At 46.3% G+C, this 14,230-nt stretch overlaps 1 protein-coding gene across 1 annotated transcript in view; it reads right to left on the reverse strand.

Moving 5' to 3' along the window:
• Positions 1-3,795: 3,795 nt before the first annotated feature.
• The window catches only part of Agbl4 (AGBL carboxypeptidase 4), a 1,010,368-nt gene continuing 999,933 nt past the window's right edge, over positions 3,796-14,230 (reverse strand). The window contains exons 12-13 of the mRNA XM_038334417.1: positions 10,259-10,355; positions 3,796-3,916 (exon numbers count right to left, since the gene is read on the reverse strand). Coding sequence (XP_038190345.1) covers positions 3,796-3,916; positions 10,259-10,355 — 218 coding nt within the window. The remainder of the gene's footprint in view (positions 3,917-10,258; positions 10,356-14,230) is intronic.

Consider the following 14,230-nt stretch of genomic DNA (forward strand, 5'->3'; position numbering starts at 1 on the left):
CCTTCAGCCTTCTCGGTTGGGCATGGGTCTTCCGGGGAAAGACTTCAGATGCTGATGCCCTTACAGTACTCAGGAGGCAGCAACTATGACACAGGAGGCTCAGTTCCTACTGTCCAGAAGGCTGGGCTAGAATAGCTAGAATAGCTACCCCAGAGGCTTCTGGGAAGAGCCCTGTGTGACCAGACCTTACCTGCAGACAAGTGGAAGAGGTTCACGGTGGAGTAGTGTCAATCCAGGCTCATGTTGATCCAGGCTCATACATCCGAGTGAATGCAAAGAAAGGATTTTTGTCCCTGGAAAATGCAGCAAGGGCACTTACCTCATGGGTCTTCGGAGGGTATCCAATAAGGAAGTGGATTTGGAGGCATCTGGCCCAACACCTGGCACACTACCTGCATTCACCAAGCATTTGGTGAATCTATGACTCCATGTCTAACAAATGTTAATCTCCCCCACCCCCTCTTATTTCCGCTCTTTCTGTTTGGAACAATGAGCTGTGATTCTCCAGGGCAGGCCTTGGGTTTGTCACTGAGGCACACTGACAAGACAGGAGCTTGTCCTATACCCTGTCTGCTGTCCCTGTTGGAAAGGACAGGGAATGGGCCCAACTAAAGGAGTCTCCTGTGCAAGGCAATGGCACCCTAAGGTGGGTGATATGCCTCCAGGGCTGTGGGCCCTGACATCCAGGAAACTGGGAGTTTGCAGCTCACTGGGTGCAACTTTGGAGAGCAAATGTGCATCCATTGCAGTTCAGTGCCTCTGAAATAGAGAACAAAGTGTCCCTTGCCCGCCCTCCCCCATGCCCCATGAGGAGTGGGTGAGAATCAGCAGAGACTAGCATGTCCCCGCCACACACACTTCCTTTCCTGCATAATTGTCTCACTTTCCTTGTCAGAAATGCACCAGATTGGGGGTGGGTCTACCCATGTGTGATTCTAACCTGGGACAGAAAAAGGCCAGGTTACTGGAGAAGATTGGCTAGATGTGATGGGTGGACTGGATGTCACAGTCTGGCTCACCTGTCTGTTTGGTGATATCTTCCTCTTCCACACTGAAAGCTTTTCTTCACCAACTTGATGGCATAGGTATGACCTTATCCAAGAGCACCGTGGAGGAAGTGATCATCTGGCCAAGACCTCAAGCAAGGACACTGACAACCCCTGGACAGTCTTTTCTACCTGTTTTGTCAACACAGAGACCACTGCAAGCCTGTAGTCTACCTCATAAGTACCTTTTTCCCTGTAAGGAATGCTGGACATCAGTGTGGTAAATATGCTATAATTCACAGATACTTAAATTCCTGTGTCTGGTGTTTAATAATATTGAATAGTGTAAACTCCATTATCTGACAAAAATGTAATCTCCTGCCTCATGCCGTTTCTTTCCAGAGCCCCAGATGAGGGATGATGCTGTCAAGCACCCAGCTTCAAATACAGCATCCCTCTAAAGACGGTGACATGACTCTTCTTTCTCCATGAGGGGTGTCCATTCTTACTCTGAATTCCTCTGACAATGAGGAGCTCACTACTCATGTAATGAGCACATAAGCTTTCTGACTGATGAACGCTTAAGTTCATCAAACCTTCACAACCGTTAGTGAGATGGGTGTTGCTATTGCTATTTTACAAGTGCTAGAACTGAGATCCACAGAGGTAAAATGACTGTTCCATGTTACGCCGATGTTGAGACATAAAGCCAGAGTTTAAATTTGGAATTAGGACCTGGACTGCCTATCTCCAAGTTCTAATCTGGGTTCTAATTAGCTGAGAGGCTTTTAAAGATACAGCAGTCATGTATGGTCACAAAACATGGACATGGGAGAAAGCAGGTCTAAGCTACAATCTTATTTTATGCCTCTTGTCCATGTAGAACTCAGCCATGATGAGCTTAAGAGAAGCCTGAGTCTCGGTAGTTTTCCCCGAGGCAACACCTGGTTGCAAGAAAGATCATAAACTGAGACAACCCAGGCACCACCCAGGAACAGACCATCCAAAGGAAATTCCTAATGTTCCAACCATTGTAGATAGGATCACCTGCCAGCACACACCCATCGCTTTTCACCAGGACACCCCTAGACAATCAGGATTGAACCTGTCACCCCAAAGCCTGCTAATGTGACTTTTCTAGGTTTTGCCTTTAAATAGTGCTCTCTAGAAGGGTGGGGTACCTCCTCTGGCTGCTGTGCAGACCAGCTTGTACACATGCATGATAATAAACCTTGCTTTTGCATTTTGGTGAGTTGGTCTCCCTGCTGGTTTTTTTTTTGGGGGGGGGGGGTCCCCACGGACTGGGTACAGCAGTCCACAATACCGAAGATGATGCTATTATTTGCAAAACTGCCTGAAGGTGGTCATGTTGAGCCAGGTGCATTCTCAAGCTCCCCAGAATTCTGACATAGGAACTATAGAGAGTTCAAGTCTGACCATTCTTCTGCATTTTGACAGAGCCCCTGATGTCAAAAAGATTAACTCTAAATTGGGTTTGGCTGCTCGTCCTCCAAGAGTAGGAAACCAAAAGGGAAGGGCGTCAAGAACACTCAAAGGATCAGAGGTGCTGCACAAACCGCTTTATTTGGGAAATAGAAACCCAGGAAGGTTGCTCTATATACAATGGAACATTCATAGCAAACTAACATATGGTTCTTTGTTACCATTTCGGAAAACCAATATGCGAAAGAGAAAACAAGCTTTGCTCTTGATTTTTGCAATAAACTTTGAAAATCTCCGTGGCAAACGCAAAGAATGTTTAACTGGAATTGTGTGCTGAAGGCCCCATCTCCCTGGAGCCTCCCTCCCTCTCCCTATCTCCTAATCCTCATTTCCGGGAGGTCATTTTAATTAGCAGGCTGCCATGGTGACTCAGCCTGCTGCTTCCACAGACAGGAAGGGAGCAGACTCCCCTGGACCCATTCATCACACAAAGGCACTTTAAGCTTCAGGAAAATGCACACTATTTGGCTTGCTCTGTCTTGGGAATTGCTTCTGCTGTCATTTTCTTTAATCACCCCTACCTGCCAGGGTGCATTCCTTTGTCTCTTGCAGTCCCCCTTACCTGGTAGTCACCCTGCCCCAGTGCAGATTGTCCTCACCTCCCCTGATCCTTGTCAGCAGAGATGGCATACCTTAGCCACAGTAGTTCTCCGGAAGGAGTGAGCAATGCTTTTTGTCCGGGGAGCTAGAGTTTTGATTAAACTACCCGGGAAGTTGAGAAATGGCTTTCAGAACAGCTTTCTGAAGTTGCATGCTGGGGCTTGAGGGAGTGAGCGAGCATGAGGCTTATAGATACGGCGACCATGCTTCTGAGACCACTCTGAGTTTAAACACTCTGCCCCATTGTTCACAACAGCCTGTCTGCCTTTGGCGTGCATGTGTGTTGCTGCTGCTTTGGATCAGACAATATGGAGGCTGCATTCCTAACCTAGAAACAATCGCAGCCTGTTTTAAGTGAAGTCACCTGTGCAGTGACTATACAGCTTTAAAAGGTGGAGAAGGGCTCATGGGGAACCGACCTGAGAGAGACCTGTGGGACCTCTTGAGAGGAGTGTGTGGGTTTGCCTCTGTGGCGTGAGAGATAAAGTCTCTGCTGACTCCACTCTCCTACTCCACTCAGCCTTGAGTTCCCTTTGGGAAAATGGAAAAATCGAAGATAAAATTTCTCTCTTTCCCCGCACCCTTTCACTGGCATGTGCAATATGCTGGAAACTCCTGTTTTGGAAACCAGGGAATGGCACTTAATTTCGTGTCCCAACAGGAAATTCATTTTCCTGCCCCCACAGTGCTTCCAGGTGCCATGTCTTTAAAAGGGGGTTGAAGGGTCTTTGTGGTTCAGTGAGCTCTTCTTGTCCCCTTTGCTGCTGGGGACATTGCTGGCTGAGCCCCGCAGGGACAGGTGCTTGTAAGGTGGGGGGTTTTCTTTCCTGCAAAAGGGAAACAACAGAAAGAGAAGACAGCCCATATACACACTGCAACCAGTTCGCTTGTTAGCATGTCCATCTCCCACGCAGGACAGGTACAGCAGGCTTGCCATCTTTTTCTCTGTGTCCCCAGAACCCAGTCCAGGTCGGGTATAAAGTAGGCATAGGAGCTCAATGAATGACTTAGGATGGATGACTGGTCAGCCGATGGATGGAAGGATGCATGCATGCATTGCTTCATTTTAGGCCTGGAGAAATTTAACTCTCCTACAGTTCCAATCTGATTATCTTGCCACTTGGATTCCAACTAATTCAACATTACACATGAGAAGGGAGTGGGAACAAAGAGAAAGCTATAGTTTGGAAATTTGGAAGGAGGCCTGTCTTGGTGTCCTATGGGCTTGGGAAATCCCTTTTGTGTGTGTGTGTGTGTGTGTGTGTGTGAGAGAGAGAGAGAGAGAGAGAGAGAGGAGGAAGAGGAGAGGGGAGGAGTAAAAACACACAGAGAGCACTTGGCGGGAAGAGAGAGAGCACTTGGCAGGAGGAGAGAGAGCACTTGGCGGGCTAGGTTGGGACATCATCCTGTCATCCCCTGTATGACCACCAAGGACATTAGAATCCTAGTTTTATTATTCAGCCTATCACAGCAACTCCTAATGTCTGTCTTCCTAGCATGCTTGGAGATTTCAGTGAGTGGAAGTGTGTCTGTTTTACCTCTATGTCCCCACAGCCAGCACCCAACACAGTAATATTACCTCCATCAGTCAGTGATTTTGTTCACATAAGAGATAATGAGCTCCCGTGGAGCAGGAACCGATTTGATTCACTGTTGCATTTTACCTTATTCAGTACCTTATTTGTTATATTTTTGATGGACAAATTGATTTATGTAGTCACCGGATTTAAGATTTATTCCCAGTGGGAAGACTGGTCTTAATTTTAAGCCTCAAAGAACTGATCTGAATTCCCAAGTTGGCTGAATTCAAAAGTGTGGCCTTGGGCAAGAAATTGAACTTCTCTGAACTTCATTTGTACAATGAGGATAAACTATCTCAGTCTTCCAGCAGAATCGTGAAGTTAAATTAGAGATTGTGAGTGAGTACCCCTAGAAGCTTCTCTTCCCTGCTATAATTTGTTGACTGTGGCCCCAGAGACTCTGGCCATGCCAAAGACACAGACAGACATCGGTGCTGTCCTCAACTTGTTTAGGCTTAGTGGAGCCCAGAACTGTGAGAAACAACTGCTCAAAACTGAAGATTCCAGCCTGAAGTCAGAGTGGTGACCGCTAGAAACAGAAATGAAGTAGGCTGTTTGAATTAGGATTGAAGATGTGTCTTGTGGCCATTGGGCTCTGACCTTGGCACGACTGCTTTTGTTCGTGGTTGATGAGTCACAAACCGAGTGAAGGTGGAGTCAGTGCCAGTTCACGTACAGTGGACACGTGGCCTTGACAAACCTCCCACCAGTCTCGGTGCCTGAAAACGGATGTTCCTTGAAGAACGTGAGGAGACTGTCTACTGCAGGTGAGATGAGCCTAGATCCCTTTCTCCTTAACATTCCAGTCCTACAAAGCTCATGCTTGGACTGCCGTTTACAGACAGTGTGATCTTTTCAGGGTTTTTTTGTTTTGGTTTGGTTGGTTGGTTGGTTAAGGCTTTTTTTTTTTCAGCACTAGTGGCAGAAGTCAGGGTTTCACACGTGTAACTCAGTTGCTATAACCACCTCCCCAGCCTGAGACAGTATGATGTTATGAGAGTCCCTGCCTAGATGTAAGAATCTATGTTGTTCTTTTCTAAACAGGAGAAGAATGCATGTTCTTCCTGTCTCGTGGACTCTGGTGAAAGGAGAGCTGGAGAAGTGGAACCTAGATCACCAAGTGCCATCCATCCACAGATCATTGGCGAGAGTAGTTCTTCACCCCTCAGACGGGCAGAGGACACAGGACAGATATGTTTTGATAGGACAAAGAAGATGTAAGGTCCCTAGAGAGACAAGCTTGGGTTTATTGTTACTGACACAGATACAGGCAGACGGGGTGGCTGGAAAGGCAGGGTGTCTTTGTAATTAAAGATGGGGATACAGAGAAGGAAAGGAGGCCCTAAACAGCAGATGGCTCACACCCCTGTTCCCTTCCCTATTTCTCTAGATTCATCTGCTTTAGAAGCCAACTTTCCAAGGTTTCTACAGTTCTTTGGTCACCACTTAACACCTACGCCACTATTTCCTGGCGAGTTGTACATCTATGTATGTCATAGAACTTTGAGTTTGATGTATTTGGTTTTATTCTCTAATTTCCAAATCAGGCTTGGTATGGAGCAGGCACTTCTGGGCTGAGTGGCAAACGCAAGGGACTTTGAGTCTTCTGGTTCTCCCGACTCACTGCTTCTCTAACCACACTGCTCCCACCATTGCTGCCAGCTTTCTTGAGTCCTGCTTCTTTTTGCGTTCCCGACTTGGGTTAGCATAATTTTCTTTCTACTCCCTCAATCTCAACTCTTTATGTCCTTAAAAAACCAAGTCCAAGTCGGGTAGTGGTGGCACACACCTTTAATTACAGCACTCGGGAGGTAATAACACCCTCTAAATGTCAAAGAGCTTGAAGGAGGGGGTTTAGCATCCTCCATCAATTTCTACCACTGTATAGTCAGTTGATGTCATAGATTATTTAGGTCTTAACATATACAAGCTCTGCAGCATGTACTAAGGATTCAAGAATGAGACTGTCCAGTGGAGGTTAGTCCTGCAGAGATACCAGTCAGGACAGCATAGGGTATGTATATGAAATGTTACTAGGAGCCCAGCTGAGGAAACAGCTCTGTCTTAAGCAGGAAGAGGAGCAGAAAAACACAATGTGACATTTGGATAAAGTTTTAATGAGTTAGCAGGAATTCAGCGTCTACAAAACGAAAGGAATAAAGGGAAAGGGTGAACAAGTTATAGCAGTGTAAAAAGGGATGTGTTCAGGCTGATGCATATGGCAGGAAGTCTTTGAAAGCAGGTATTCCCAAGGTCAAGGGTATGGTAAGAGGTGGGAGAGGTGTTTCTCAATGTCAAGGGTATGGTAGGAGGCTGGATGTCAAATTTAATCATTGGTTTCAATTAAATCATTGGCTAAGGTCTTGAGTAGCAAGAAGAGGAGTTGGAATATTACTTTGAAGGTAACAAGAAGCCATGAGTGAGATCATACCTGATATGTAGCTGTGTATACTTACTGTACACAGCTAAGTATTGTAGCATTTTGCATGTTATCAACCGGAGCTCCCAACGGACCGATGCTATCTATGCTCCTTTAGGACTCATTACAGGCCTAGCACAGGATGCGCTCCTTATATACGTATGTCATGATGTCACGATGCAGCAGTCAGTGCTCCTGGCCCGTAGTAGAGCCTGAGTCTACTTGATCAGGCCAGCTTACCTTTGTATTCATGCCCTGCCTCACCTACTGAAGTATTCTTGGTCCACCCATTTTCCCTGTCTATTTTTATCCCCTTTGGTTTTAGCTCTTATAGCCGTGACACCGTGATTGAAAATAAATGTAGGGTCTCAGCTTTCCTAATCAAGGCGGAGCTGAGCTCAGCTCCCGTGCCCACATTGCCGCCTCTCCCCAGGACTTCTTCCTGAGGGGCGGCCCAGCACCCCAGAACGCCAACAGGCTTCCAACAGCAGCAAACGGGTAGAAAGTGACATATGGCAATTATCCATGGAGATGGGAGAAAACAAAGATTAATTTTGAGTCAAAACATGTAATTTTCCTTTACAACCAGAGCTGCTCTTTCACTTAAGCCATTTGATGCTTGGGTGGAAAATAATACAAAGGGGGAAGCATTCAGATTCAAATAGGAGCCTACAGTCCTGGAAATTCATTCTTTAAGGGTTACTTACCAGTCTGGAGTTAAGTGCAGCACCCAGGGGATCACCCAGGCCCAGAAGGAAGGGCAGGGGTAAGTAGGGAGCTAATTTGCTTTTCTTAATTTATAAGTGGGGGTATTTGCATCAACTCTTCAAGTCTGGCCTAGTGAGGAAAGAAGTCTTTGCAGAAGAGAACTCAGAGCTCAGGATCAGGGATGCCATTGGCAGTTGAAAGCAGGGGCTCGTGGGAGGAAAACAACCCTGCATCAATCTAACTCAGTTTCAAGCTCCCTCCCAATTTGAAAGAACCTCTCCTGACTGTGCCTGGGTATCCCACAGGGAGTCAGGCCCTGGGCTCCAATCCTGGCTCCAACTCTGGACCTTAACACCCCTTCTGTTCCCTAGGTCTCTTGTCCTCTCTTGTCATGCTCACTGATGTCCCCCCAAACTGTTGGCACTACTTCACTGATCTGTGACCATGACACATTCAAGAAGGAAAAAAAAGTGGTGAAGGATGAAGATAATTTTTATGCAGGCTGACAGAGGACCCAAAAGAGATAATCCCTAAATTAACTTGTAAATGAGATGCTAAGAATTCTTTTGAGTTTTACAAAGCTTTAAATGTTTAAGAACTTTAGCCAATCAAGAGTGACTCCTAAGAAAGAACTGAGCACTTTCCTCCAGAGGTGAGCTCCTCAAAGGCAGGCAGGGTCACACCTTAATCCCCAGCTCACCCCATACCTCCCTCCCACCAGAGCCGGGTGCAATGTGCTGTCTTCTGTAGGTTTATAAGTGATGAAATGAACAGGTGTATCCACGCAAGTGTGTGTGTGGGGGGCAGGCAAGTACTACAGATAGAGAAGAAATAGAAACAATCCTCAGGCAGGGGTTTTTAATACCCCAGAATGGTGGACATAAAGTCCCCAGATGATCTGGTCCCAATCTGAGACAGGGTGTCATTGGAGCACACAGCCATGAAGACTGTGTGGATCAGGCCTTAGAGAGATACAACTCACTGAATTATGGAGCCTGGGCCAGTCCAACCAGGTAAGTCACAGGACTTGTCACAGGCTATCATTAGCTGGCAGAAATTGGAAACTTTGAAAACATTCAGGGGCATCTACTGTGTGCTAGGCGTTGTCCTAAGCTTGTGCCTAATCTTCAGAACCATATTAAGTGGTTGCTATTATTTCTGTTTAATAGGAAGGTGTAGAAAGGTTTTAAGAGATCAAGAAACATTGCTCATGAGTGCCCAAGACAGTACTCTGATGGAGCTCTATTGCAGGAGAGTTCAGATGGCTTTAGAGTATGAAACCCTGTCTGTGCTGTAGAACCTGTGACTTCAGGCAATCTTCTGGTCCTTTCTGGGTACGAAACATACATGGACTAAGTACACAAAGTACTTCATACAATACATAACGCTGACTTATATTTTTTTATTGTTAATAATAGGCGATGGAGGAAGAGTCACTGTGCTAAGCTCCCGAGGCACCGAAGAAGACAGCGAACATCAATGGAAAGAATGGTCTGGCAGGAGTAGAGAGTTGGACATTGCCACATCATTCCAGGACCCTGGACCACTAGGGGAATAGGAAATGAGGCCTAGAGGTAGGGCAGTGCTAGCACATTCCTGATGCCACTGCATGTCACTGCCCAGATGCTCAGTGAGTGCTCTACCAGCACACATGGGAACTCCCAGAACTCCCCGCTGCTGTTCAGCCCTCAGACAAGATGGATGCTCCCATCCCTGTCTTCTCTCCTCCTTGGATTTACAAGCAGGTCCATCAGAGGAGCAAGATGGAACTTCTTAGGGGGTGTGTCCTCTGTAACCCAAACCTTCAAGTATTAAGGGAAGGGGACTATCATAGACTGGTGGAATACTCATAGACCTGGTACTAGCGTTTGAATGTAAGGACCACAATAACCTGAAAAGAATGTACAAATGTGTCTGAAGAATAAACTAGAAGAATGAGGAACTGGAGTTCGTTTGGGAACCTTAGAGGATGAGTGATCATGTGGGGCGGGATATGTAAATAGCCAAGCTAACTTAGATCTTAGCTAACATGGCTGATCATGGCTCCTTAGCAATGCCCCATCTCTAGCAATTCCTAAGATGGGCGTGAAATGAGATGGCCCATCATGCAAGACTAGACTGCTATGCAGCCTGTGGATTGGAGCTCAGAGATGCAGTTTGCTGCATTGTGGGCCCCGAGGCATCATTCAGCCTGACCAACCTGGTGAGTCAAGGTACCGCCTTGCCCTGGACCACGGGAGGCCGTGCTAACATCTCAGAAGCTGAAGGAGATGAAGCTACGTGGATGCCTCTGTGTAGACAACACCTTCTGGGCCCTTACTGATGCTTGTGATGGAGCTGGGATTGGACTTCCTGTGGCACAGGTGGCAAACTGAGGGGCATCAGAAAGCTAAGAGAAGCTTCCCTGAACACAAACCTAGTGAAGCAGAACCTGAGCCTGATTGCTTGGCTCTAACACTTACCGAAGCCTTGGTATGGGGACTGTCATCCTCTCAACCAAGGGATTCAGCTGGTAATAATCTAGAAATGTTCTCGCCACATTTCTTCCCAGTTTCATATCTGCAGATGTGTGTTAAGGAGCAACTTTGAAAAGAGACTGAGCAGGGTGAGAAGAGGCCTAGTTATAAATAAATAAATAAATAAATAAATAAATAAATAACAAATAAATCAATGGTAAAGATAGTGTCACTGCTCCCCACTCTAGGGTTTTGGCATTCATTGTCTTCTTGGTTTTCACAAAACCTTCAGTGATAAGTATGATCCTCACTTCACAGACAAGAAACTAAAATGCACAGAACAGAAGTAAAGGTAGGGAGTGGGCACTGGGATCTAAGTAACCAGACCCCAAAATCTGTGCACCTAGCTTTTAGGTATACTGGGCTTTTCCAGTCTGGCCCCAAGTGGTCCAGAATGAAGACTTATGAGCAAGTCTCAAAGCCAAGAGACCCTTTGTTTCATACAGAGCAGGGTTTGCCTGACCTTCAAGGACCAGGCATCTCTCTTGAGAGTAATCTCAGGAAAGCTCCCAGACTCTAAATAGAATTCCATTTCCCCTTGCTGTTTGACAAATAGTGGAGTCCTGGGGTATAGATTGGTAGCCTATTTATTGAATCACAAATTCCCCCAAGGAAGGAGAAAGCTCCAGTTCTTTAGTGGTATTAACACCCTGGGATCAATTAATACAACAACTGTGTGTCTGCTTTATGCATGATAGCCACATTTCTGGGCTCTCTGCTATTTCCTTTGCCCGAAGGGTTTTTCTAACTCTCCCTTAGCTAATATACAGTATGAAGAGGTAGCCACTACCTCTTCATTAGATTTTCCTGGATCTTCCCTGCTGACATCCCAGGGCTGAGAGCATTGTCCTTGCTCCCTAACACCATGGCTTTAGAACTGACCTCACAGGGTAGACATTAAGTGTTTACTCACAGTGGTTCTTCCACCCCACCACCATCAGCTACAAACAACCAAGCTGTCAACCTTCCCCATGAGACTTCTCATCTCTTGATTTCGTCTACCTCTCTCCATTCCCCAGAATAGGTCAGTGTCACCTTTAGCCTGGACAATTGCCATCTTGTTCACTGGGCCTCCTGTCCCAGAATTGCCCTCTATGGGATGCTTTCAATAATGACGTCAGGGGCTGTATTCTCTATTGCAGACTCCATAGTGTTACTCATTGACTAAAACCCTCAGTGTCTTCCAGTTGCTGTTCAGAGCTCGGCCCTTGGTTACGTTCTCAACTCTCCTCTTGCTACCTCCTGCCTCCCATCCCTTTGCAGTTCCTACTTTTCTAATCCTGTAACTCCTAGGTCTTTTTTTCTCCATGTAGCCCAGTAGACCATCATGCCAAGTATGCCTTTTAGGACCAGATCCTTCCCAGCCTCCAGACTTCCATTCAGTTCTCACATTAGTGGGCATATCCTCCTCGGTGCCTTTGCTGGGACAGGGTCCTCCTAGGTCTTCCATGGTGTGTTTGCATAGTTCTCTGACAGTTAGACTACTCAGCAATACTGACTTTCAACCAGCCTTTTTTTTTTTTTTGCAATAGCTCCTCTTGTCTATATAATCTATGGGGAAGAGGTCTACTTTGCTTGGCTTAATCATCTAAATACCTATGTGCTTACCTGACAGTTGCATGAAAAAAAAAAAGAATAGTAACACCTAATAGCTAAGCAGCGCTTAATATGTGCTAGGCAACCTCATGACAATCCAATGGAAGAAGTCTATTATTGTTCCTATTGCTCAGACAGGGTAAGTGACTTTCCCTAAGGCTACACATCTTATAAATGCTGGAATTGGGATTTAAACCCAGGCCTTGGCTCTCTGGGACCTACACCATTTCACATTTGCATCTATCTTTTTTCTACCTAATAAACCATCTGGGGCCCCACTTGTCCAGTGGAGAAGATTCACAGCTGCTACCTGACCCAGGACTAATGGAGCTGAGGACACAGGGTGTCATGCACAGTAGCAGCACCCCGAGGCTGCTAATCCCAGGGAGTCTCTGGAGAAGGACTGTTCCTAGCCAAACTGTAAAGACAGAACAGCTGAAGAGGCCTTCAAACAAGGGCACAGAAATGGTTTTCCATTCACACATACATCTACACAACATTTTCTTTATCTGTCTTGGGCTGTGATAGGCGAAGGAACTTATCCAATGCCATGTAGCCGATAATGGTCAAATCAGGAGTCAAATCTGGGCAAGTCTGATTCCAGACTATGAGATTCCACTGCCTTGGACTGTTTCTCAACTTGAAGGCACCTTTTCTGTCAGAGCCTGAGTCATCCCAGGTCAGAACGTGGTGGGAGGAGGAGAAACAGCAGGTCCCTTGTTTACGACAGCGAGCAGCACTGCAGGCTTGCTGTGCTCCGGGGCTGCTACCTGCTTTCTTTCTCTAGATGTGTCTGACCTTCTCTGTCCCCTTCTCTGAAAAGTCCACAAGCTGGCACTGAGCATGGCCTCTCAGACTAGCAGCCCCCCAAGGGTGTCTCGAGGCCAGGGCCTGCAAAGGCAAGCTGGCTGCTTGAACCCAGACAGTCTCTAGTTGGCACAGAAAGACCAAATCGTGGTTATGTGTGTTGAAAGGAATAGCTGCAGGGCACGGGAGAAATGAGAGGTCCCTGTGGACTGAGCTGGTAAGCTGCAGCAGACATTTTTGGAAACAGATGTGTCTAACCCAAATCCTGGTTCTGCCACATGCTATAGAGAGCAGATTTTAATTTCCAAGGATGTCTGCAATGTTGTTTCTGGTCTCACATGCTCTTCCAGGATGACCTTGATACTCCTTCCACTGAAAGGCTTGGTCCTTGTTCTTTCCCCTCAAATTCTTACAGATTAAACTGGCTTAGAACCAAAAGAATGACACGAGCGGAAGTGACTTGTGAGACTCGCATGGCAAGGTCAAATACAGCAAAGGGAATGAACCTTGTGCTCAAGCGAGGGTCCCGAGCTTACGGACAAGCAGACTGAGTACCCCAAGGTCCCGGGACTAGGCAAAGAAACAGAGGATAGACTCTTGAAGTGACAGTTGACCTTCACTTCTACAGCATGCTGTCATTCCAGTCCCGGCCACTGTTTTCCTACAACTGAATCAGACTCCATAAAAGACCCTCCCACTGAGACCCATTCAAACGTCTGACCCACAGAGAACATGAAAGGATAGCTGATGTAGGATGTCCTTCTGCATATGGGCTGCTTTTATTGGTTGGTGAATAAAGTTGTTTTTGGCCAATGGCTTAGTAGAGTAAAGCCAGGCAGGAAATCTGAACAGAAATATAGAGAGAAAGTCGGTGGAGTCAAAGAGACACCACGTGGAGGCCGAAGGAGAAGGATACCAAATAGAACCTTACACAGTAAGCCACAGGCTCGTGGTGGTACACAGATTAATAGAAATGGGTTAATTCAGATGTAAGAGCTAGCTAGAAATATGCCTAAGTCATTGTCCAAACAGTGTTGTACTTAATATGGTTTCTGTGTGATTATTTGGGTCTGAGAGGCCAGGAAATGAATGAGACACAATGCTACAGATAGCATTGTTTTAAGACATAAATTTTAGGGTAAGCGTATTTAACAAAGAAATAGAGAACTAGACACCAGGTGATCTATCACTAGTCACTCCATCTAAGCCTCTTTGTCTATGAAAGGCCTGCTTTACAGATTTGCTGGGCTGCAGTGTGTGGCTGGATGTAGGTGGTAAGTGGCTTAGGGCTGACTGAATGGTGAATGAATGAATGAATGAATGAATGAGGGAAAGAGAAGCCACATCTCTTCCTTACTGTCTATACTAAGAGGCAGACCTGAGGTACCACAAAAGTAATTGCCTTGCTCACCAACACCCTTGAATATCTACAAAGGAGTTGGGCGGTTTCACAAAGCCGGAGCTAATCACTTTGGATGGGCTCTGTTGAAAAGGCAATTTTCAAGGTGGTTCTCA

The sequence above is a fragment of the Arvicola amphibius genome, chromosome 6 (assembly GCF_903992535.2).
Source record: "Arvicola amphibius chromosome 6, mArvAmp1.2, whole genome shotgun sequence".
NCBI classification, from domain to species: Eukaryota; Metazoa; Chordata; class Mammalia; order Rodentia; family Cricetidae; genus Arvicola; species Arvicola amphibius.